The sequence below is a fragment of the Monomorium pharaonis genome, chromosome 5 (genome assembly GCF_013373865.1).
Source record: "Monomorium pharaonis isolate MP-MQ-018 chromosome 5, ASM1337386v2, whole genome shotgun sequence".
NCBI classification, from domain to species: Eukaryota; Metazoa; Arthropoda; class Insecta; order Hymenoptera; family Formicidae; genus Monomorium; species Monomorium pharaonis.
The window spans coordinates 7,924,427-7,951,213 of record NC_050471.1 but is presented as its reverse complement, the minus strand read 5'-3'; the positions used below and the strand labels follow the sequence as shown (position 1 = coordinate 7,951,213).

Here is a 26,787-nt window from a genome sequence, read left to right as displayed (position 1 = left end):
AATTGTGTTGCTGGATGTGAAAAATTGCTGTATAAAAAAAATTTACATTTTTATTTAAATGACATTTCCGCGTTTTTCTATTTTTTTTCTCTCTAATGTTATAATATTACTTTATAAATATTTTTTGGCACTTTATATTTTATGTCAAATGCAAGAATATATATTTTAAAATGTATTAAAAATGTTATTATATTAACATTTTAGTATAAATATTTCAACATTATATGTTCAATTTAATTTAATACTTTTTAATTTTTTATTGAATTTTTATCGTAAAATACTTCTATATGAATTTCTATATAAAACTTGAAAATTTATTTATAATAATTTCTTGTTTAATTTCGATTTATTAAAAACTTGGATTATTAACACATTGATATTGCGACAAGCAAAAACAAAGATCTTTCGTTTTGCAAATATCTAACATAAATCTACTTACTAAACCTTTCCATCCAGTGACACAAATATTTGTACAGAGCTAGTAAAAGTCACACATGCACAAATTGATTTGAAGTACAGTAACTCGAAACTTTTCGCAACAGAGAGAAAGAAAGGGAGAAAGAGAGAGAGAGAGAGAGAGATTTTCGTCAATATTGAAGATACTCTTTTCCGTTTTTTTTTTCCATCTGGTTGATATTTCTTGAAGGGTGAAGGCTTGATCTTGTCGATGTTATTAATTTTACGCGTTATCGTAGAACTTCAGAACTTCTGCTCTGGCAGCATCCGCGATAGCACCCCTGCACGGATTAGGATCCCAATTAATTCCGGGGCAGCCTAACGATTCAAAACACTTCACAAGACGATTGTTATTGGATGAACAACAGTGAACAACTGCCCAAACACACGCACTAGGAGTTTGGGCGGGTGGTCTTGAAGTCGGGGGGACGGGAAACTGTGGCACTTGTACGCCCTCGCGATGCGGATTGAATCCCTGAAAATAATTCGTTGGATTTTAAGTCCTAATTCTTGTTAATCATTAACTACAATGTTTCGCTAATAAAAAAATTTAGGTATTTATAAAAAAAAGAACACAAGAACAGAATACCTGTTCTTGTGTTTGAAAATTTTCGTTAAAATTATATTAAAACTTTCTGAGATAATACAGTAGAAGAGAGAGCGTTGAAGAGAACGGCAATGCTGCTCAGCGTTCGGTCAATTAAGCGGAACAAAGCAAGGCAACCGGGGGCTTGTTGGAATCGAGAGGGCACGAATCCGCCACAACTTCCCCCGTGGTTTAATGAAGCGCGCTTTAGTTTGATAGTGCGAGACAATCGGCGACCACGGGGTCGGATTCGTCGGTGAATAAACCGCCGGTGGACAGCCGAATCGGGTTTACGCGATCAAAGTGCGGTGAAGTGTTTTGACAGACAAATGGAGGACTCACTGTGAAATCGATCTCGTTGCCGAAGCGCGATATCGCTGGCGAGAAGGGTGACGTCGGCGAGGAGCCGCCAGGACGGACTATTATCCTTGCGTTTACCGGCAGGGAGTTTAGTCTGGCTAGTTCTTGTCGTCTCCACTGATCGGTCTTCTGTGTGTGCTCCTTCATTCTGCAGCAGATGGAAATAGGGGTTGTGTTTATCGGATGATTCGAATGAGTAAACTCTCGCCTCGATGATACGCTTGGGATATTTTCTTAATTAAAGTCGAACTGTTCACAGAGACATTGCTATTTAACATTTTACGCGACTTGGAGAAATATCTCAGATCGTACCGGCTAAATTTATTGTATCAAATCACAGGAAACGTGATAATAGCTTTCACCCTCTAAATCGCAATCAGTAAATATTCACTGATTTGCAGTGGCATACTTGTAACTGTGATAATCGTTGAACATTCACTGTCTTTCAGTGATTTTCACTTCAGAATTAATGTATTATCACTGAAAGTCAATGTATCAAGTCGAGTTTTCACTGATTGTAATTTAGAGAGCAGCTAAAGAAATAATTATGATTACTAATATATAACAAAATAAGAATTTCACAGCATTAATTTAAATTTTTTATGCAAATTTGTCATATGTATTTTTATACTGAATTATTATAAAAATATGTACGATGAGACATTTAGGCGATCTACTCGTAATAGAAGATTATTTATAAATTCATATATTTCATATTGATATTCTGCTTACTCGAACAAATTTTTTTTATTACGTGGTCATAAATAAATTTTTACGCCGAATTTCATCGCGATTTTTAATTCCATAATATAAATTAAATTTGTGAATTGAATAAGTGATTCGTGCTCACCAATTTTATCGCGATAATATTGCATTTAATCGGCAGCAATAGGGGAATATAAATAAAACAGAAACAAACGAACAGAGACAAACGATAGCAGTAACGAACACTGATAGCTGCAAAACGCGACTCAAATAAAGTTTGCTGGCGTCGTGCCAGGTGAAAACTTCATTTTTGTGTGTAGCGCCGTGCTCCAAGGACCACTTACATACCTGCTCTCTTCCTGTTGTCGTCTCTCGGCTTCCAATCTTTGCCTCTCTCGTTCTGCCGCCGCCTTCTTGGCCTCCTCGGCCCGCATCAAATTACTCGGAATCGGCCGGCTATCCTGCCGTCTTCTGTGCTCCGCCAAAAGACGAGAGTCCTGGTAGACCGGCCTCGTGACTTCCGGTAGTCTCGTCCTTCCAGCTTCGTTCCTGGATCGTTCCTTCAACATCTCGTGCCTCCTTCTCTCGTTTTGTATTCTCGCTACCTCTAGCCGCTTCCTGTCCTCCTCGTATCTTCTAGATTGCGCCCTTCTCGCCTCCTCTTCTCGCCTAGCCGCCTCCTTTCGCATCCGTTCCTCTTGTAACCGTCTCTCTTTCTCTTCCCACTGCCGTCTGGCGAGTTCCTTCCGTCGCTCTTCCGCCTCATACCTCTGCCGCCTTTCCTCCTCCAACCTTCTCGTCGCCTCCTGCTGCCTCCGTCCGACTTCCTCCGGTGAGCTTCGCGGATCGATATACGTAGGCGCCGACGGTCCATGGTCTCTCTTCACTCCTGGATCGGGATATCTGTCGCGACGCCTGGCTTCCTCGATCAGTCTCCGCTCCTCGAACCAGTTACGACCGGCCGCGGTCGATTGATTATCCCTCGATGGTACATTCACTGGCTGGTACCTCCTGATGTAATCCTGTTGTCTTCTCTCTTCCTCTTGTCTTTTACGTTGCTCCTCTACTCGTCGGCGGTACTCTTCGTCGTTTCTACTCACATTCATCCGCGGATCTCTGTTCTCCTCGGGTCTATAGCGCCGTCTCTCTTCTTCCGATCTTCGTTCGGCATTGATTCTATTGACATTGATAGGTCGATTCCGTGCGACATATTCTCGCAGTTTCTGATCCAGCCGTCTTTCTTCTTCCTCCCGTCTTTTTTCGTCTTGATCGCGCTGTCTGATATCATTCGGATGACTGACTGGATGTTCCGCACGCATTAAATTCGATGGCGGCTGCTGTCGCCTTGTCTCATCTTCGTTCTCTTGCCTTCTCTTCTCTGACCATTCTCTACGACGGTCTTCTAATCTCCTTCTATCATATTCAGAAAGATTTCTCATTGGATTTTCTTGGCGCCTTCTCTCTTCTTCTTCCCTTTTCCTTTGCGCTTCTTGCTGCGATCTGTACTGTTCCCGCCTTCTTGCTTCTTCTGCTTCCGATCGTCTTCGTTGTTCAGCTTCTCGTCTCTTCATTTCTTCTTCATAAAGTTTTCGTTTTCTTTCTTCATCACTTACAGATGAGGTTCTAGGGTCTGATTTTCTCAAATTTTCCTCTTGCCACTTACTCTGTGATCTTCTTCTCATTTCTTCTTCTTGCAACCGTCGTCTTCGTTCTTCTTCCTCTCGCCTTCTTAGTTCTTCCTCGTTTCTTCTGGCCATCTCTTGCGTTCGATTGCGCGCTGCTTCCTGCCTTTGCCGTTCTTCCATTTGTCGTCGCACCTCTTCGTTGTTTATGCGAGGTGCTGAAGTGTGATCCATCCTCTTACGATACTCCTCGTATTGTCTCCTCCGCATCTCGTCTCTGCGCCTTTTTTCCTCCTCCTCCCATCTACTCAATGTTTTTCGATTAGCCTGTTGCATTTGTCGCATGTATTCTTCCTCTTCTCTTCGTTTTTGTTCAAGTAGTTTTTCGTACTCCTGTCTAATACTTTCAGTGTCGGTATTTAATCCACGATTCTGATCACGTCTCTTAGATATGTCTTGATGGTATCGCATGTCATGCTGCCTACGACGTTCATTCACGGTCTGCAACTCGTCGCTGGCTACGACACCTTCATCCTCGCCGAAGCCCCAATCGATCGACCGTCTCGTACGCTTCCGCTCGCTTTTGCCGTCCGCAAATCTCTCGGTATTTGCTTCGGTAAACCACAGCAACCGTCGACCGTGACTCCGCCTAGCGCGATCATCATCGTCTAATGAAACAGCTCCTCGTTTGGACTTAGTTTTCTCATAGTTCTTAATTTCGAGAGATCGTTTGGATAATTTCCTCTGGCCAGTTATGAGCCCGCTAGAATTCATTTGAATGGACCTACCCAAGTCTCCTCGTACTGGTAACTTCTCCGGTTGCCTGAACTCGTCCAGATGGTCGGAATTAAGATATCTGGCATCCATATCGCCCCTGTTTAGCTTGTTTCCTTTTGTTGTAGTTTCCAATCTTTTAAGTTTAAGCAACTCGTCCATCTCTTCGTACTCTTCTTCGTCATATGAAAGAACGTCGTCGAGATCCAGGGATACCGGCATCACGTCCAGCAGCTCGGACGCTGGCACTTCTCCCTTCTCCTCGTCAGGCGTGTCTATCGATCTTTTCGCCTTGTGGGACGACGACGACGCTTCGAGACCTTCGCATCCAACCTGTAGCTCTGGCACGCCGCCGAAGCCGAAGGCGTCTTTGTTGACCAAAGAAGTCTTGGTTCGTTGTTCTTCAAAAAAGTTCGATTGCCTGTGATTAATGTTCTCACTTGTCGTTGTTGACTTGACTTCTGTCATCTTTGTCTTCGGATTCGGATGATCCATCTTTTTTGGAGCTTTGCTCTTATTTCTCAACAGTAAATTTGTGGAGGGCGTGGTTGCGGTCAGTAGAGTCTTCTCTTTGGATAGGTCCAGCTTGTATATTTCCATCGACCCTGGGCCTTGATCCTGGAACGTGTCGTCTGCCACAAAGGGGTCGTCCAAAAGGTCTGAAGGGGATACCACCGTTTCGCGCGAAAGCGTTTCCGGCATCTCATAGCCGTAATCGACTTTGTCGGCCACGAATTCCGCGCCGACGATATTCGGCAACCGCTTCTGCCAACCTGAAAAGGGGTAGATTCGCTTTGACGGGACAATGTCCTTCAAGAGATCTTCAAGCGGAAAATCTCGCTTGGTAAACTTGGCATTATGAGCTGATAAAACACCTGATACTCGAGAATGTAATTGGAAAATTTTTCTTTCAAAATTGTGTGAATATATAATATTTTGCGGTGTGAAATATTTCTAAGATATATGCAAAATAAGTAATTGGGATGTAGAAAAAGATAAACTTTATATCAGATTTGAGAAATTCAAAATAATTTGATGCGATGTGTATCCACGCAAATTGCAACTTGGAATTAGATGCTGTTGAGTAAGATTTTTATCATAAATTAGAAATATTCGGAAAATTAAGTCTAACTATTTTCACACATATTAATACGCAGCTTAAAATGCCGATTTAATTTGGATTTAATCTACGGATTCTTCAAAACATATATTTAATAACGGTCATACACAGCTAAACTAATTGCATGCTATAGTGATATGAGTAATGCCAATTTATTTTCTCGAAATTCTTGTGTGCCGTTATAATATAAAAACCAGAAAATGTATGTGTGTGTTTGTGTCTTATTCGAAAAATATGTATCTTCCATTATTCTATGTAATTTTTTTTAATAGCTCTCTCAAAATATTTTTTTACATTAACTTGTGTGTGTAAAAAAATTTAACAATTTTTATATATATTTTTGAATATATTAACGAATATATTAAATAAATTTACTTTATTTTATTTATTTTGTTTATTAGTATATTCTATTTTGTTTTTTCTATGTGCTAAATATTTTTAATTCTGAATCTTAATGAAGGACATAAAATTGCCATTACATTGATAATATAACGTAGTACAACTTTACATTTTTTTTTAGTGTAGAAATATGCATTCTGAATATTAATATTATTTTCCATTAATCCAATAGAAAAGAGAAAAATAAAAATAATTACATTTGGGATTAAATGCATGCTGAAAATGAGTTTTTAGCCGTGAGCGGTATTCATTTGATATTGAAATTGTATGAGGACGACGACCAAGTAGACCTTGATTAAGCAGAAAGTCGGGACGAAAAAAAAAGTCGGACTTCCATCGGTTAGATCGAGAGACGCGTTTTGTCACGACACAACGTTTATTTGGTCTCCATTAGACGTTAAAAACCAATTGAAATAGAGCAATATACATCCACTTAGCAAATAGATAAAATATTAAAGTGCAAAGATGAGCAATAGATGTGAATACTAAAATATAATAAAATAATACAAATATATTTCCATTCAGCATTCCAAGGAGAAGAAAGATTACAAGTAGATCATTTCTATGAAGTAAAATTAATATTCTAAATTAATATTCAGAAATGTGAACTCCATACTTCCATTTTATCATCTCTACATATTTGATCATATATATTGAGGAAAGGAAAGAAATCAGGAAGACTCATACAAAGCTTTTTCGACTATATCCTTAAAATGACAATCTCGTATTCAACGTCAGCCCTTGAATTGACAGCGGGACACAGTGTGACGCTTTATTTTGTTCAGCTTGACATAGTATTGTAGAATTTGACATACCGTCCGTGAAAATCGACCTTCGGGAGCCGATCCAAAGGTCGAACGGCTGATCCTCGGCCGGATCGTGATCCCTCTCCCAGTCTCTGGTATGGTCCCGTTGAATCCCGGCGTGTCGGCGCGGAGACGCGGGGGAGTATTGATCGTGAGAGAGGCGGAGGGTGACTGCTCCTCCTACCAGAACCGCCACCATCAGCCAGACCGTGGCCAGAGCCACTGTCACCCGTGGTTGCATCCTCCTGCAATCAAACGGGTGCTCCCTCGTTATTCCACCTCAGTCGAGCTCTTTATGGCATTCTGACTTACTTCACTTGCATTACGGTAGAAACCCTAATCTCTTAATCCTTTAATACGTCTGAGTTCCTCGCATTTTTTTTATTCCAGTTCTTCTCAGTTAACGTTCTTTGATATAAAATCATAATCAAGTTAAAGAGCCAACGAGTGCAAAAGTACGGTTTTGTATTACTATTTGTAGTAGCTATGCTATAATTATTTATTGACTACAATGGAAACTACAATACAAAAAGAAGGTTCTGGTATTCTAACGTAAAGAGCATAGATTTTTTTATGTACGTACTTTAAATTGGCAAAAATTTACTGATTTCAGTGCTGTAACTATATCAATTAATACCCAAGTAGCACGTAAAATTGTAAAACGGCTGCGATAATGTTGTTGCAATTTAAATCACAGCATTTTTGTCTAGCACAGCTACTGCGACAACATCATTATAACGTTTTGACGCTGTCTTTTAGTGATAATCTTCAGTGATACTGATTCCGATCAGTGAGGGTAGCCCTCCTCTATAAAATATTTAGAGCCTTAAGGCTTAATAAGGGATTAATAAGAGAGCAGAATGATTACGAGAGAAATGGAGCAGTCGTGGTGTACACTAGCTGTCGAAACGAAAGATCTCGAGTTCACATCCCGGTCAACTCGATTAATTTTTCTGCTTACAGCTCTTAATTGAAATCATTGAAAGAAATTAGTAAATCCTCACTGATAATCGCACAGTTATAGCATTGTAAATCAATGAATAACACTGATTCTGATTTAGCGAGTGTGTAAATTATTTTTGGGGGAACATATTTTTTCGTAAAATAAGCTGCAATTTAAAATTCCAAAAGGATTTCAAAGACTTACCTATATATCATTCAAACATAAGCGTGCAAAGCAAAGCTCCAAGCAGTACCACTCTGAGAATATACCGCGAAGAATAATGTATTCACCGTATAACAACCATCTAACACGCGAATCTTATTCCCAAAAGAGGGAGAGCTAGCTCGACTCTCCCTCGACTTTGAATCTGAGACAACCGTCTCTCTCGTCACCTCACCCGCGAGTTACTCCGGCATCCTTCAAAGAGGACCGATGCGCTTTGCCGAGAAAGATGAAAGCCGGCACAAGACAGCCCGCCCGCCTATCACGCAGCTCTCGAACTACTCTCAAACTAGCCCTCTTCTCTCTTTGATTTCTCGATCTAGCTCTTCCTACACACGAATCTGCCGCTACTTTGCGAGCGACACTTTGGTGCGCGACTCTCTCAGCGAAGCGAGAAAACGAACGAGAGTTAGAAGATAGAGGGGAGATAGAGAAAGGTCGATATCAACGGCGGATCGAGTGATCTTGACACACTGCCCGCGTCAGGCCGAAGTGGCTAAACTTAATACCGCGGCGAAGGAGAAGGTGAGGAAGGCCACCCGTAGAATCAACTCACGTGTGTGCATGACGCGCCAATTGACTTCCGCCAACTGACGTTATGTTTCTCTCTCTGCTTCTCTTTCCCTTCCTTTTCGCAGACCTGTCGCTTCAGCCGAAGGATCATTGGTAATTTCGACTAAACACTGCACGCGAGACGTCACGCGATACTAAGGAACCGTGAGATTTTGAAATGTTTGGGGAAGATATGGATTAATCATCGTTCTGATTCTGACGGTCGAATCACCGGTTGAATCACATTTTTTGCGGAAGGGACAAACGTAAAGCAAATCGATTAGATTAAAATGGGGATTTTTGTTAAACTTCCGTTATTCTACTTACAATTATGTGACATATCGAAAGTATATAGGTTTCATATCTAAGGAAAGTTGAAATAGCATCAGATAATTTATTATCTTAATAATGATTTTGATTTATAAATAAATTATTCGATGTTTAATATTTCAAGTTCTTAAGTGTTGAAAAAATTAGCGAAAAATTATAAAAAGTATGATTATTATAATTCATGAACGAGACTCGTTTCATATAATACTAATATTTTTTATTTATATTTGAGTGACGACAATTTTTCTAAAAAGTTTTTTATAGCAACAAAAATATAGCGAGAGATTATAGTGAGCGATTTAGATTTTGTCATTGCAGTTAGTATATCAACACAAGTTATTCTTAGCTACTTGTTTAGCGTCCAAAGGAAGCGCGGTTGATCGAACGCTTTATAGACTCGTATCATCATGAAGTCAATTAGAGCAATCAATATTATCTTTTCTTCTATTCGGTGGGTCATATGCCACAGTTTACTACTAGACGTATATATTTTCTTCGTTAATGCGCTCTAAATCGCGATGCTATTACGTACTGATCCATAAGCTTACGAATCCTTTTTTCTTTTCGTATCTTTACGAGATACAAGATTAAGCCAACTTAAGTGAGAGGAATGCGATTTTAAGCAAGAATGCCTGATGCATTCTCGAGCATTCACGAATGAGAAAATATCCTGGTGAATGAGGATTTATTAGTCGCCGCAAGTGAATGCATGCGATTTAATGGCGGAATATATTATTCGCGGTGATACAAGCGAGATATAATCGTAATATATTACCGTGCGATACATCATATAGTTTTTTCAATAGTGATTTAACAAGAATAATAATCCGCTGACAATCGTCAAATATAATTACGGGGGAATACATATTGAAAGACATTATTACAGGCTTATAATGGAGTCGAAAATTATACCTATATCAAGTGTCTCTAATTGCTGGTTATTACAATATAATGCTCGATTGTGCAAGTAGAAGAGTGATTAATTAGTAATGGACCGCGCCTGTAATTAAATAGTCGCAAACTCGTGTGCCGGGCTAAACTCTACCTTGTAAACTACAATTACGTTTAGCACGAAACGAGATACATGGTACAGTTCTGCCAAAGTACTTCATTCGCTGGTATATATATTCATGCTTATCAATACCGATTTACCTGCCTCACTAGAGTGCAAATATCTTTATAATATTGCAGAACGAGTCAAAAATACTTAAGACATTTTTACAAAATTGTATCTAATATTTTACTTGATGTTATCAAATAAAGAAAGTAACGTTATATTTCACGGGTTAACTTTGTACATTATTTTATGAGCTATCTTATTTATATTTGGCTTGAGAGCAAGTAATTAATGAAGATGCAGTATTTCAAATTATTATACGAATCTGTGTGTATCACAGATGGTCATATTTGGTGCTAAATACGGGACATAAATACGAATTGGAGCGGTAATTAATTTATTCCTCCGTGAAAATAGGCTTGCCATGTTCTTACGCGAACCTTTAATTATGAAGATGCTTGCGGCGTCGCGCGAACTTAATTGCATGAATTGTTCTAGACAAGTCGGATTAAAGTTCTGCCAATAGTCCGTAGAGTTTAATTTCTCTTTTCCTCTATCTGATTTTCTATCTATCTTGCTATCTCTTTTCAATTCATCTCGCACACGGCGACAACAGCGACGACTGGGACAAACTTTCCTTTCACATCTAACTCCTAGCGTAGAAAATCACTATAGTCGTCTCTCGTATTGTAAATGGGATAGTCAAGATACGCACACATCCTGAAAGCAAAAAACGAACACGTGTGGAAAATATGATTTTCTACGAATGTCACATTAATCTTCTTTACGGTGATATTCGTGATTAACTCAGTGAAATGTAGAAATGCAAAACGAATGTAAATATCTAAAATATTTTTGTGTTTTTCGAATCTTCTTCTAGTGCCTTATATTTATACTTTTTTATACTTCCTCGCAATATGGAAGTAAACTGTGCATTGTACTTTCTTTAAATATTATCCATATCCTTTTCATTTCATTAAAAAATTATCCGTATTTTCCAACGTACATGATTAAAAAACTTTGTTTTCAACATTTTTATATAAATAAAAATTTAACTTTATATTAACCTACAGAAAAGTTTATAAAAGTATGTAAAATATTAAATGGTTACTGCAAAATTGTTATTGAAAAATTCGTGAATGAAGTGATTTATTATACATTTGAAATATTCTGCATTCTTGTCGAAACATTTGCGGTGTCAAAAAATCTGCGAGTTCCTCGGTCAAATTGCTGAATTGTCGATATTTGACGCTCATTTCACCGAATCGTGAGCAGTTTGTGCGAGGCACAGTCCGGAAACCGTTGGAAAAATGATCGTCCGGGGATTTGGGCGGGCGCTCGCGACGAAACAAGTGTGGCACGGTTTATTATGCGGCACGTGAAATCGGATTAGGATCGCGTTCGACGCGAGCGCGTGTGTATCTCGATTGCCGATAATATTGCACAGCGCGGCGTGGTGAATAGAGCGCTAAAACGGCCGCTAAAAACGACGTTTGCTCACTGTACAGTATATGTACACGCTCCCTCGGCCTGCGCCTATCGATCGCGCTGCTTTCGGCCTGATTTTTTGCAGATAACGTATTGAAATATTGGAGTTTTACGCGAGTCTCCGATGCACGCACACGCTGTGCGAGAATGCGATGTACGTTCACGCGAGGTAAACGCAATTTTTTTCTATTAAACTCGACTCATGTGTACCTTTCTCACGCACGATGATAAATTCTCCCGCCGCCGAATGATTGACCGTCGAAGTTTTAATGGCTGTCGTTATGTCTCTCTCTCTCTCTCTCTCTCTCTCTTATTACAAGAAAAATGCATAATGTATCAAAAGCTGGCGTTAATGTTACATTATATTGCGTATAAGATGACTCGCAGAATACATTTTAAGGACTGGATATACGAAACTAAGGTAGAGTACATCTTTTTTTGGAGTAGAATTTTTATAACAAGTAGAATTATGGAAATATCTGACTCTATTATTAATATATTTGTACAATACTTTATTTAGAAAATATTTATCTACTAAAATTTAATGCTCTTTATTAGTGCCGTGCTAAAGTTTCTATTGGAGCAGCGTGGCAACCAGAGGTCTTCGGCAATCTCTTAATCGGGGGGTTTTTTCTTGGCGGAATCAAGAAAAGTGGCATTAGCATATTAAAGAATGCCGCGTTATACAGGAGCGTTGCCGGTCAGAAGGTTAATCGCGACTTAATAGGCGGCTGAGACTTTTTACCGTTACAACCGTTACTCAACATTACAACGGGCGAATTTCTTAACGTAGAATGCGAGATGCCGCATGATGATTTATTTCTGTGAGCGACTCACGTATGTACAAGTGCATAAATAACATCGATGCACTCGTCGTAAAACGGAATGTTTTTTTTTTTCTCTTTGTTCTCTTTCACCATTCACTCTTTTGCGTCGGGCAACGCATTGATATCTCGACCGTAAACTCATGTGTTGCCCTTACAATAGAAATATAAACTTGACGATAACCATATAAAAATAAAAAGAGAGAGATAAAAATTTTGGGTAGGCGTGGTGCAAGAGTAACGAGAATAGCGTTATCGTAGCTACAAAATTTGCGATGGGGTTGTCCGGTTTCGACCTGCGTAGCGCGCTCGTGAAAATGCACAAATGGTGGGTCGTTCTAAAAGATGTACACCGACGGTGGCGAATATTCCGAAAGAAATTTGCATTTTTCTATCCCCGAGGAAAATTTAATCCGCGGTTTATTGTAGATCGCTAAAAGCTCTCTCTCTCTCTCTCTCTCTCTCTCTCTCTCTCTCTCTCTCTCTCTTTTGTTTCCCTACTTTCATGGGTGTTTAGTTACTTTTACGAGATTAAGTATTTTTTAAATACTTAATTTTTGCATACGTTTAGAGCTTTACTACAGCTTTCTTTCGGGATAAGAATTTTTTTTAATTGTAAATTTCTTATACTATGGTTATAACAATCAAGAGATCACCTTTGCCATACAACCCTGCCCTAATGAGACGGTTATCCACAAAGCAACAACCGTGTTTGGTGACTTTAATTGTTATTATATTGCAACGCCATAATTAGGCGACGTTAGCAACTTACGAATATTGAAATAACAAATATACTTTCGTAATTACCAGGCACCTTCATTCCGACGCTAATTCATTTCCTCCGTATCTAGCAATCCGGAAACGCCACTTGCAAATTATTTCCTGATCTAAACGCCTCCTCCGTGTCCAATTTACAGATGCAAATTTCGTGTTGATCTTTTTTTTTACATATACTAAGAAATTAGTTGATATTTTTATGAGGAAAAGAGAAAAAAAATAAATGCATTAAATAATTTTGTAATTACATTTCACGTTTAACTAGAAAATAACATTCATTTGAACCTTTTGTTGAAGAAAACTATATACATGATTATATTTTTAATGATTTATTGAATTGGACTCGTACAGACTACATTGCGTATCGATTAGCGTTCACGTTAATTAAGGGAAAACGATGATCGAGCAAAAAGTGTCATCTAATTAACATGACCGCCCGCATTGCTGCTGATCAACGAGCTCACCGCTGAATGCGATTACTTATTAATGCCGATTGATTTGTACCGAACGTACTAACGAGAGCACTAAAAAAGAATAATGATCTCATTAGCCTGAATGTAATTGTGAAAATCGCTAGGCAAATAAAGAGACGCGTTTTACCTTCAATTACATTTTCTTTGCGTTCCAAGATGTTATCCAGTCCATACTTTATCGAATTAACCTTAGATCGCATCTCTTTTTTCATCATTGAAAGGAAAGATCAGGAGGGGACATAAAAAGACGAGTTACTTAAATAATGTAACGACGTTTTAGGTATTAAAATAAAGCTTGAATAAAATTCAAAATTATACAAGTAGTACAGATAGATCAAAATAGCAGATGTTCGTATTTACAATATTTATCAGGATTGTAAACATATAGTATTAATGAAAATTGTTCAATTTGTAAGAAATAAAACAAACATAGATAATATTTTTTTGTTGACGCAATGGCTATAAAATATAACTTAATTTTACTATAAAATTGATGATTGAAAAATTATGTGTCTTCTTTTGATTTCCATCTACTTAAATATTTGTTATTGCTTCTCTCATAAATTTCGTGGAAAAAAATATTTTTGAAAATTTTCCTTAAAATATATGGTAATTATCTTAAATCACGATTGCTCGAACATTAATGATAAATATAAACCTATATAACTAATTCTTTGCTGGAGAATCTTCACTATTCTTGCTCTTAAATGACTACTCCGCTTTGCAGACGACGCCTTAATTCTGGATAAACTATCAGCAAATTACATGGAAAATAGACGAGATGCATTTTGAGAGAGAGAGGGGGGGGAGGGAGGGAAGGGAGATTGAGAATGAGTTAGTTTTATTGTACTCTGAAGTATGAGGATAAGTTGAGGGAATGGGTGCAATCTGGATATGTCTGATGAGATTCTATTTTTATCCTGTGAGAAGTTAAATTAAGCATCAATAGTACTTTTTTTTCTATCATTAAACCAGGACTGTTAAAGCATTATGTTACGACAGATTTGCACATTATGATACTTTTGAACAGGTCGATTCATGACACCACTCATTAAAATTTCTCGTATTATTTCCCTATTTCCCTAAAAATAATTACTTTTTTATAGTACAATGATTATTTCTTTGTAATACTCATTATCTTTCAGGCCTTTTATCCTTTTTGAGTATTAATTAAAATATTCTCTCTGTCTCTTTTTCTCTGTCTCTTTCTCATTCTGCTGCAGTAAATAAAGTTGGATTTGTATGCAATTTACATTTGTAATTAAGCAACATACTGAATGACAATTCTTTCATGCTGGAATAATTAAGGACTTGGCTTTTTAAATAAATATTATAATATAATAAATGGAATTAGCTGCGCACGAGATTCGAATTCGATTTTAAAATATAGGAAAACCATAAGAATCGACGATGCAGATTAATAGAATCCTGAAAGGCAATCCCGGAGTTAGAATCGTATTTTACGATACAATTCAGTACGACGGCAAGGCGGAATGTGGAACAAAGGTCACGCGTGGCTGATGCGAGCCTTGCAGCCGCAGGCACGGGTAGAAATTTACAGCACGATTATAAATTAACAGAACATTAGTATCGGGAGCTGGCAGGCAGACGCGTTGCCTCCCCGAGTCGAGTGTCGGGTGACGTTATCACATTAGTCGCGAGCGAGCGAGCAAAATAATTAGAACGGCCCGGTATATAAGCAGTACGTACAGCCTATTTCAACTAACCGGATAACCCCCGCGGGCATTAATCGCCATTGCCGTCCACGTCGCCGACGATGTCGACCCCTAAGACTCGATGCGTGACGTTAACGAAATCAGCAGTGACTTATAATTTCTTCGACGTCGCGCCTCAACCTTAATCCTTCTCCTCTGCCCGACTTGAGAGATACAGTCGTCAATAAATGTTGGGCTTATGTTGCAATGTTCACATTTAATCCTAAACTTGACCACTACAAAATGCGCCTTTCTCTCTCCGCTCTGAAGAAATTTATTTCCTGTTTACAGTTTTAAGAAGATTTTTAAAATAAAATATAGAGATATGTATAAGTGTTCATTTTGTATTTATATAGGTATTTCTATTGTATCTCGTAATTTTTTATTCAGCTTTTTACAAGCTGATTTACACTTAAAAACGTAAAATATATTATATATGAAAAAGAAAAAGATTTTTATTATATATTTCGTGTTTTACTAATATAAAACAATGACATTAAGTAAAATATTTCTAATTCTAATCTAATAATTTTTACTTCTCTTTTTTAAATACAAATCCTAAATTACAAATTCTTAAATCATAATTTTTCCTGACATATTGTATTATTTTTATTTGCAGTGATTCTCTATAAGTTGTATAGAATTCTCTGTAATTTGTATAAATCTCTGTATAATTTTCTGTATGAATATTTCTTACATGTAAGAATCAATCATGTAAGAAAGATAAAGAAAATTGCACGCACAATGCACGGCAATTACGCTTTTATTGCTAATCTTTATCATGCTCTTAAAAATTTCTTATTGGATAGAAAGTATCATCGTTTGTTTTCCAAGCACTTCACTTTTACATTTACCATGACGAAGCAAGGTGCGCCGATCTGTGTTTGCTATCAATGGCTAATTGCTTTAATCGCTAATTACTTCAATGCACGATAAGGTTGGATGCTCTTCGTTGTAAACCGGTGCATCGAATTAGAACGCGCAGTTAAGTGCTTCGATCATTCGTGTGTGTGTGTGTGTGTGTGTGTGTGTTTAAATGTTGAATTATATCTGAAAGAAAAAAGTCACAGAAATGTTTTATACCAAATATTTTATTCATATTAAAATATTTTTACAATATAAATTAATATTTATTTTTATTAATATTTTTTTATTATTACTTGATATTTAGAATGTTCGTACAAGAAATATATTTTTATTAATAATCGATTTTCTACAAGCTTACATAAATTATATATCAATATATTCTTTGTAATGATATATTATATTGCACAAAATTATAAATTATGAAATGTTTTGAAATGCCAGTGCATGTTTCGCATTAAAGTTCTAGTCAACATTTTGCTCGAACCGAATTTGCAAAACCGACTTTGCATCTCCCTAAGGTATGTTACTATTTCGCGAAAAACTCAAGGGCTTTTGCGAAGCGATGTAAGACAGCATTGAAATCTGATTCACGAATCACCTTGCCGACTCGCCAGAAGAATTCATTCGTTCGCATAACATATAATGCGGTTACATTCCCATCGGATTACATGGATTCCGCCGCTTTAGAACGCTTAAACTACCAACACGTCACGATCCTTCCGATGATTTCGAATTCTGCCAGAGAATTTAAAGCCACAATAGAGATGTATACGATGAAATATGACTGTCATATGAATATCTGCTTGTTCCTGAATCTCTTTAGAAATCGTCATTTTCGCAATAAATGGAGCGGTCTAAATTAATCTATAAAATATTGTTATATAAATTAAGAAAAGATTAAGCATATCCAATTGAAGAATTTTTTAATGCATATTTAAATGTACGTTATAATTATATAATATAAATATATATAAAATATAAATTCATAATTTGTTAGGAGGCAATCTATCTAAAGCGATTAATAATTTCGAAAATATAAAAAAAAAACGCATACTTAAGAGATATTTATACACATTTATCGGAATTATGTTAACATAATTACATTTGCTGTAAACATTATTTAACTATGTTTAAAATGTAAACGCTTTACTCTTTCTTAGTGTTTTAAATTATCAAAAATTTTTCTCTGATTAAATTATCGATTCACTTTGCTCCGTTGAGCTCGGATTTGTTCGACCATAATACATAGGCTAATCGTTCGGGAGCAATTAGAGAGAATTGCACGACCAACACGATGATGTTTGAGGAAGTTCATGGTCGAGTCGAACGTTAATATTACCGCAATCAAGATCGTTTAAATCTTTATCATCACGCGCGTGCTCGTCGTATACCGTTAATGAATGATATATGCTTGTTAAAGATTCGTGTTTAAATCACAAGCATGTATTGCCACCGCTAAATTATCCTTGATTCGTCGGAATTAATGGCCGCACATCATCATCCGTGTCCCGACATACGTAAGCCGCTCCACGAATCGCTTGGAAATGTCAAGAGTTCGAATTTTATAGGTTGCACTGGCAAGAATCAAGTATATTGCGTAAGACCACTATGCTATATATTTGGACTGAAAAAGTAACAGTCTTAATCATCAATTTATATCTAGAAAAAGAATGCAATCATTATAACTAAACAATATTAAGGGAGAAAACAAAGCTTACTTTTAAAGATGCTAAGTTTTATAGCAAATGTAATAACATAAGGCATTTCTCATGTAAATAAATATGTGTAAATAACTTTGCAAGTAATAAGTTTTTACGATTTATGCGTTCCAAATAAATTAAATTTAACAAATTATACATTTTTAAAAATCGCAAAATACATTTCAATTTATATTAGATATTTCTCCGATAGTTTTTTCAATCATCTCTTTTTCAATCATGTCTTGCTCAGTACTTTGCATTTTAAGGATTAATCTGGACGGCTTCTACAAGTCTGTAAGTCGCGGCAATAATTTACCAAGTATTATAATCTCGAGGAATACTTGCTTTCTCTCTATACTTCGGCAACGCGCATTAATAACAGAGTTACAATCCGGTTAAATGTGTTAATTAAGAGCGCAGAAAACTTAGATAAGTCTGTGAGGAGTGCCACGCGGAACTTCAAATTAGCTCGTTATCCATGTAGTCAGTTCTAAACTATAAACATTTTAATCCGCAATCATCACACAAATAAAACAAACTTTCGCGAGAAATTAACATTTTGCTTGTATTTCCGGTCCACATGTCCGGTCCACGGTTTCCAATTTTTTGAACCAAATTTTTGCGTCTTTTCAATCCGTATTTCAATTTTGCATAAAACGATAAATATATGATTTTCATTAAAATGAATATCTGAATTATTAGAGAGATGCATACGCACATTATCTTAACAATCTTTTTTCAAAGTGCATTGTGTCATTATTGACACATTGATATTATTCCGACAAAATTGTTTCTTCGTTTAACTTGATAAGAAACTTGGACGCTGTGCACAAGATCATTTTGATTCCTGAAATACATTACTGGGAATTGCATTGAGACAAGGCAGTAAAACTTGATGCAATAAAACTTGATGCAACAGGATTCCCCGGGGAAATTGTCGAAATTGTATATTGACGAGTGACATCGTCTAACATGAATCGTTTCTGTTATTTGGTTTTTTGATAGTAAAGATGGTAGCAATGAAATAATAGCTCCTTGAATATATCGTGCTAACAATGTCACGAGCGATCCATGACATTATTGTTATTGCGTGTCATTTTGCTGGGTTAAGCGCGTTTAGCGCCGCTTTGCACGCGAATCGCGTGTTTTTACGATAACGGGACTTTCCTTAATAGTGTTTAAGGAGGAAAAACCCATCTACGAAAATCGCTTAGTCGCTTTGACTTTGTAATTACATTTAACGGCGCGCGTTCATGCAACGTCAATATTCACTTTATGACTATTAATAGGTAAGACACACGGGTGCACTTCAGAGGAATCATAAGTTCTTTCGATAATAAATTCTCTGGTGAAATTAAAATCGATTTTTCTGTGTAATGAGAATGTTCATTCGACAATATAACTTTCTTTTAATATTATTATTAATTTTATTTCTTTTTAATTCAAGGAAGTCGCTACTTTTTTAAGCAGCGAGATAAATTTTTCCCGCTAAAAAAGAGTATTCTTTTTCGAATAAATTCGTACAAACAAACAATAATTGATGAAGATCTGCAATTTCCATCAACGCTGCGGATATTTCCTACCCATCCAGCTGGAGTTTTCAGTAAATTTGTAAATTTTACATTTATTCGTGCGCAACAAAGTAATGAATTGTGTGGAGATGAATATATCTGTGTTCAACTACAGTTTAATTCTTATGGTTACATTGCAGTTTGCAAGTTGCATTTATTACGATGTTGTAAGCATATTATGTTTTGCAGTTGCAATGAGAAATGCAGCGACACATATTTTATATTCTCTTGGAGAGAGAGAGAGAAAATAATTGTTAGTATATAACACAAATTTATAATACTAGCAAACGACGTGATGTTTTCTTTTATGTATATTCCTTTTAATTCAGAGAGAATGAAGAATAATATTACCAAGTAACGAGCAACATAATAAAGTTTGAAAAAAAAATAAAAAAAATAGAAATAAAGAATCAGTGCAGTAAAATCTAATTTATATTTCGTAGAATGCGATACTTTTAATGTAATTTTTTTAGAAATTTTAAAAACAGATTCTTAGAGTTGTTTTGTATGTAAATGTTTTATCTTCTTTACAATTTCACATAAATTTAAGCAATTTGCATATTTTCTTTTCATACTTATAATTAGAAATCACCTGATAAGACTTTATAATCGTTTGCTGTAATTATTCTCTGGATAAAATAAACATCTATGAAGAATATGATTAATATATTTCCATCATAATTAGCATCAGTGAAATGCGACGCAAATTGTTAATTTTGCTTATTGTCTTGCGTTTCTGTTAAATTTACAATATGACGCAATTGCGCAATAGAGGATAGTACAAAAGGAAGTTTGATAAAGCAGGATACTACAAGCGACATGCTACACCGCGAACGCTGAAATTGTAACTAAACTTCCTTCCGCGTATAATCAACGATGCTATTACGAGACACGGATCATCTGGAATTCCCGTTGAGGGTATAGACTGTATCTCAAGCGAGCGTTTGCCAGTGCGCGTTTATTCGTTCGAAAATGATATATGCCCATCTTTAAATCATTAGCATTAATTAAGGAAAGTCTTGAGAAGATTAGTTGAGAATCCGCAATAACGACAATTAAATTGCAAAACTACGACTTAATATAAGATCTCAACTTTATTTATTACAATATTTTTAACTTGTTTATATCTATAAGAAAAGTAGTTCTCAATTAATTAAGTAATTTTTGTCATCAAAGCTAATGTTGATTTTCCTGAAATATAAGCTTCAATATTTAAATCATATTAACTCATATAATCATATTTAAATTATATAATCAAAAAATAAACAAATAATCAATTTCATCATATAATCAATTTCAGGTCTCGAAATCAAATAAGAAAGTTTTTTTTTATGTTGTAATATTCTTATTTATCCATGTTGAATTTTAATATTAAATGTAATTAAATCTAATATTTAAATTTTAAATTTTTAATCATTTAAATAAAATAACCAGGTAACATTTAAAAAAGATAACTCTCCACATTCTGCATAAATGGGTTAATTTTGAGTTATTGGATTTGCAATATAAACTTTCGTAAACTATGTATTTCTTAGCTAAGATTTATACAGTAGTGTTCTTTGCTCATGGCAAATTTTTAATTTGCAACTGTGAATACTTCACTAATGAAATCTCCTGTTTGAATAACGTCCACTTCAAACTGCTGAAAAGCAAAGTTTACGCTTTCAAAACGCCGTGCGCCAAAACTCTGTAATCTCCAATATCAAATAACTTTCTAATAAATCTGCCAATAAAATTACTCTCTAAAGATTTTTCCTAAGCAAGTATTTCGAGAGAGATTCTCTCATAATTTTTGAGTACGTTATCTTAATTACATCTCAAGAATTAAACTCGATTGAAATTAGTTATTGAATTTTATTATGGCGCTAAAGTGATCGTTTGCAATCGCAGCAGATGTTTGCAAATCAGCAAATACACAGTTTCCGAACGAAGAATTCGAATAACAAGAAAATCGTTAATACAAATAGACGAATGTAAAGAAATGACATGTAAGGAAATCGTTGTTTCGGATTTGCTTCTAATTAGCAAACGTTCTGTATAATGAGATTTGAATTATCGGATATCTCGGTCGTAAGGCATGTACATAGGGTGGTCAGGTATATTGTCCTCGAAATAGACGGCTTTGTTGTCCTTCCGATGTCAGGTGGACTGATTTATGGCGCCTACGGGGTATTGAACGGCTCACCGCACGCGCTGCAATGTACAATTTGTAGTCACGCTGGGACAATTTTGCACGTACGTCTTTCTCACCGTAAAGCAAACGGCGGCGTATAATTATCGACATTGACTGCACTACTGTGGATAATTCTATTCGTTAATGTAACGCGAGTTAATAATTAACATTGGATCCAATACTTAAAACTTTTTAATGAGTAAATCGATAGATGTACCATGAAATAAATATACCTTGTTCATGCTTATCTTTAAAATTGAAACGACAGGTAGAAGCGGTAAAAATACACAAAGAAATACACTGTTCTAAGAAAACGCGAGAAAAACGCATTCTAACCTTTTACTTCTGTTTTATTTTGCTATATACTTAAAATTATGTTAGTTATAAAGATCTCATTGTTTTTTGTCTTTATAAAGCAGCATTGTACAATGCATTTTCCTGTTGCAAACGCTTACACGTGAATTCACATGGTCACAGAGCCTTATTGTGATGTTAATCGTCATTTTACGAAAGCCAGTTGTATAATTAGCGATTTAATTTTACTTTGTAAGGAAAGCGTGAAATTACGCGTTCATTACAAGAGCGTATTATATGAATCGCTAATATGAAGTGACATTCGAGTCTTTTCAATGATATACGACAATTTATGGTACCGACAAATTACAGAAGGTGCTGCGCCGCACCGATATTGTCGATTTGCGAGGCCGATTATCTCCATAATTTAAATGCGACATATCGACATAATGTCGCACGCATTTGTTCCCGCAGACGTGAAAGAAAAAAATAAAATAGTAACGAGCGAGTCGGCGGATCACGTGAAAGGAACATGTGTTTTTGTTTTCGCCTTGCTTAAATCTTATGTTTAGTGATGTATTAAAAATTCGGAAATGACCAGATAACCAATGCAAAGTGAGTAGTGTGAACAACACAATTGCAAAAACAAAGAAATAAATAATTATGATATAAATATTTTACAGAAAATTAAATAGGAAAAATATCAAGTTAGAAAATAAAAGTGAAAATAAAATATTAGAGTATTAGAAAAAAGTCGCTAATACTAGCATAGGTCTTCTAAGTCGATACCTTATTGCTCGAAAGCTGAACATTGTGCTGTATTAAATATTGATCTAAATATGAGAGAGAGAGAGATTTGTTTAAATAATTAAAGAAATAAAAATAAAAGTATGTCAGTAATGTAATGGTAAAAAGTAAGTGGTGAAAAGTGAGTTAAAAGCTGGCGACTTTTAATTTACCTTTCTCTATAATGCATGTACATGTGACTTTTATTATCAGAATTATTATCATTTAGCTTGTTCAACGGCTACTTTCTCTTTCTTTCCTTCCCTTAAGTTTTCTATTTTCTACGAAGTTTAGAACACCACGTATACGTGATAAACAGCTTCGAAAACTGTAAAGATTCCTGTCGATATGTCGTAGTATACGCGATATGAAATCGAAAGGAATAACTTTACAAGGCAGGGAGAACGATAAAACTGTATTCCAGCTCGCATTCTTTTTATTTGAGAAAAATGTTACTCACGCACACGCGTGCCTTGTTTCTCCTTTACGTATAAAGAAAAATTACGAGGGCTGATTCTCATTCGAAGTCAGAGTGCCCTGTCGGTGTTCGCGTGTTGGTTCATTTGTCCCTGCCCGGCGAGTGCAATTTACTGCATTGCTCTGCAAACACGCGCGCTCGTGGAAGTGCAGTTAACTATTCGGGTTAATTGATTGAAAAACTCGCCAAATTAACCTCATTAAATATACCAATGGGTTACATCAAAGGAGGGCTAAACAATGCATTACGGTAAAATCAACCCATAGACGGTGAACCTTCTCCTTTAGACAATAGTATAGACAATTAGTGCATCAGACAATAGTGTTGCAAAGTCTACGTATTCAAAGATAAATAATTGTAATATTGTTGTTGCACCATTGTGGCGGCAAGTTGAAGTGATAGGCCAATTTCACGGGCGGAAAAGTTAATGTACCACAGCGTGGATTGTCTTTTACGATTACGATGTCGCGGAATACAACATGCCTCGAACTAACATTGTTAACGCAAAGCAAACGGAATTGCATCGGGTTTACTCTCCTTTAGGAAGCCAAGACGAGAAAACGGAACAGTCTGGTAATTACTTTTCCATTGGAATCGCAAATAAAGCCGGAAAGATCGACAGATTACAATCTCATTCAAGTATCTCAATCCGATCGAAAGGCCGGTGGCATTGTGGGCGGGCAGCAAAAAGAAAATAATCAGAATCGCAAATCGTAATGAGGATGACGTCAAGAGGAAACGGAAGAGCCAGTGGTGAGAGAGAATTCATAGAAAAGTTGAGAAAAAAATGTATAAGAGAAAAAAGACGAAGGTGAGTGAAGGGCGGCCGCAAGGAAAGATAAAGAGAAAGGAAAAGGGAAAATGCGGAGGTGAGAAGAATGGAACTCTATTACAGTAAAAAAATATGTATGAGAATAAAAGAATAAAAATAAAGTTACAGCGGACGGTTAGGTACAAGATAACTGAATAATGGAAAAGGAAAAGGTGCTCGGAAGAAGGGAAAACAAAAGGGGTGCATTGGATGAGAACTCGAGAAAAATGGTACTATTAATGCCGAAATATGTATGAGGTTGGAAAAGTACGTCACCGCGAAATGGGGGGAAATAGAACGATTGAAATCAGAATGTCTAGGTATCTTTTATCTTATGGTTCTATTTGGAAATGTTTCCGAACTGAATCCCGTTTTTCGTCAATTGTTCTACTGTGGACATTCGGATTGTATCTGAAACAATTGGAAAGTTTTCCGATGCCCCGCGAACAAATGGAAAGTCGATTCCGATCGGAATACGTTGACAACCAAAACATGAGCGGCATTATTTGAAATATTTAGGATTACTGCATCAATCATTTTTATATATACAATACGTAAGATCAATCAGATAATAAGATTATCGATGTAACACTTTTTTTACAAAAAGAAGGAGATTATCTATGCCATCTATGACATAAATTCTATATTTATATTCTATGTTTATATTTTATGCTTATATTAATTATAATATAATAGCAAATATTTAATAATGAATTGATAATTCGTCTTTAATTAAACTTTATATGTATAATTCTCTGAAATTTTTTCTTATGGCTACTATTGTACATAATCATTTTTTATATAAATTTTTCTCCGTGCAGGTTTAATTATTTAAAAAATTTCACAGTAGGTTAACAATTAACATACATAAAATGTAATTATCGGAAAATTGGCTTTATTTTGAAGGAAATCGTAAGGTTGAGAATATTAATTTTCAATTTAATATCGAATATTAGATCGCAACGGAATAAAAAGACGTGAAAATTGCAGTGTAGAAGAAAATGACGCGATGGCAAAAAGGCAGCAGAGAAGTCGAAGTCGAACGAGGGCTACCATGCTATGCTTTTAATTTAAAATATCGTGAAGAACGTTCACCAATTGATTTTATGCAAATACTACAGTCGGTCGGTCGGTCGGTCGGTCGGTCGGTCGGCTTTACGTGCTCGGCTCAAATAATACTTTCATGGGTAGTTGATCCGTTCATGAACATTTGACATTGATATAAAAAGAGCTAGAAATAATGTAATATCGTGCACATGTCATTCACGAAGGAAGATCATACGTCGATTTAGTGTAATCGAGTTAAAGTTCATTTGTTCGTATATAGTATTAAATACATGTTCGTATTAAAAACAGATCAAGTTTTCTTACCATTATAGCAAATATCATTAGTATTAAAGTTGTAAGATTAAATATTTAAGAGTAAAATCGAGTTTTTAAAGAGATTATGAACATTATTATAAAACATTTTAAAATGGAATAAGAAATCAAACTTCATCCAATTATAATAAATATTATTTTGCACAGTTAGATATATGTATATTTACAATATTACTACCATTAGATTGGACAGTATAATATGATTCTACGGTTTCGTCATTGTTCATATTACGTTAATAATTTTATATGCGATATAGTCCAAATGTCCTCGATGAGAGAAAGGCAAACATTTGTCAGATGATATATCATTACGGACACGCAGGCCGAATGACTGAGCGGAATTAGCGAGGAGCAAAGGATACCGTGCGCGAAGTATTGTAGTACATTAACACTGTACACTGTAATATCAGGTATACCCTGCTTGTGCTCTGTCTCGCTTTTACCCCTTCTGCCATTTCGCTATTCCTCTTCCCATTGACAGTGCATTTGACTCTCTCTCTGCTCTCGTGTCCCGAATATCACCGGTGTCCTGTGCTCTCCGTCATTATTAATGATATCATTCTGGAGGGCAACCATCGTCTTCCCTCTTAACTCGTGTTACACAGTGAACACACGCAAATACACATAATGCATTGCAATGCATTGTCGACTAGTAGAGGAGTGTGTATAATAGAAAAGTAGCAGTATTTTTCGTGGCTCAGACGGAGGTACACTTTTATGACTTCACAATGCAATGGTTGACTTCGAATTATGCTCGAATTTTCATACTTTCAACTCGGAAATTTTCACACGATTCTTTCATCTTTTATTCTACATGATGCATGACGGTACGAACGATGAATATCATATCATCTTCGTTTAAAAACCGAATGTCGCATTCTCGAAAAAAAAAAAATGATACTCAAGGACTGGCTGTGAGAAGATAAAATTTGGAAAAATTGAAAGTAACTTACACAATTTTATATATTAGAAAAATTAATAATATTACTTTGATTTCTCTTTTTTTACGGCATTAATTATATTCGAGATTTGAAATACATGTAGATAAAATAGTGTTTAATATTTTATTTTACATTGAGATTAGATTGTAGTTATTATTGGGATTTCGTATCGAGTACGGAAGTATATATTTATATGTAGGTACTTATTTTTAAACTCAAAACTTCGAATATTTTGCATAAATGAACATTTCTCCGCGATTGTGATCGTAATATACAAATATAATTAAAACATTTTGCTAACCTTGCTCCAAATTGCACATCTCTGTAGCGAGAAACTATTAATATTAACTCCGTGTGTAAATGTGATAGCCGTTGAAACGTTTCATTCATTCGTAATACAAAACTTTTGAAACGAGATTTCAGCGCGCGATTGCGTTTTACATTTTCAGTGGGACACGAGGCCAACAAATAACCGCGGCACGTGACACTTGGATACGTTTTGCACGTGTTGATTCGCACGCACACACAACGAAGTTTGACGAAATTATATCAATACAAAGGATTCATATCGAATGCG

General features: G+C 35.9%; 2 protein-coding genes across 4 annotated transcripts in view; one reads left to right on the top strand and one right to left on the bottom strand.

Moving 5' to 3' along the window:
- Window positions 1–26,787, top strand: part of LOC105830998 — a 134,211-nt gene that overhangs the window by 20,155 nt on the left and 87,269 nt on the right. The gene's annotated exons all lie outside the window — the stretch shown is intronic.
- LOC105830995 (trichohyalin) overlaps window positions 613–26,787 on the bottom strand; it is a 39,481-nt gene continuing 13,306 nt past the window's right edge. The window contains exons 1-5 of one of the 2 annotated variants that reach the window (XM_036287114.1): window positions 7,141–7,166; window positions 6,838–7,094; window positions 2,456–5,276; window positions 1,385–1,550; window positions 613–931 (exon numbers count right to left, since the gene is read on the bottom strand). In XM_036287114.1, coding sequence (XP_036143007.1) covers window positions 680–931; window positions 1,385–1,550; window positions 2,456–5,276; window positions 6,838–7,094; window positions 7,141–7,151 — 3,507 coding nt within the window. In that variant the 5' untranslated portion in view covers window positions 7,152–7,166 and the 3' untranslated portion in view covers window positions 613–679. Of the gene's footprint in view, window positions 932–1,384; window positions 1,551–2,455; window positions 5,277–6,837; window positions 7,095–7,140; window positions 7,167–26,787 lie in introns of those variants that run through there. The other variant, XM_036287115.1, reaches the window with a different exon arrangement.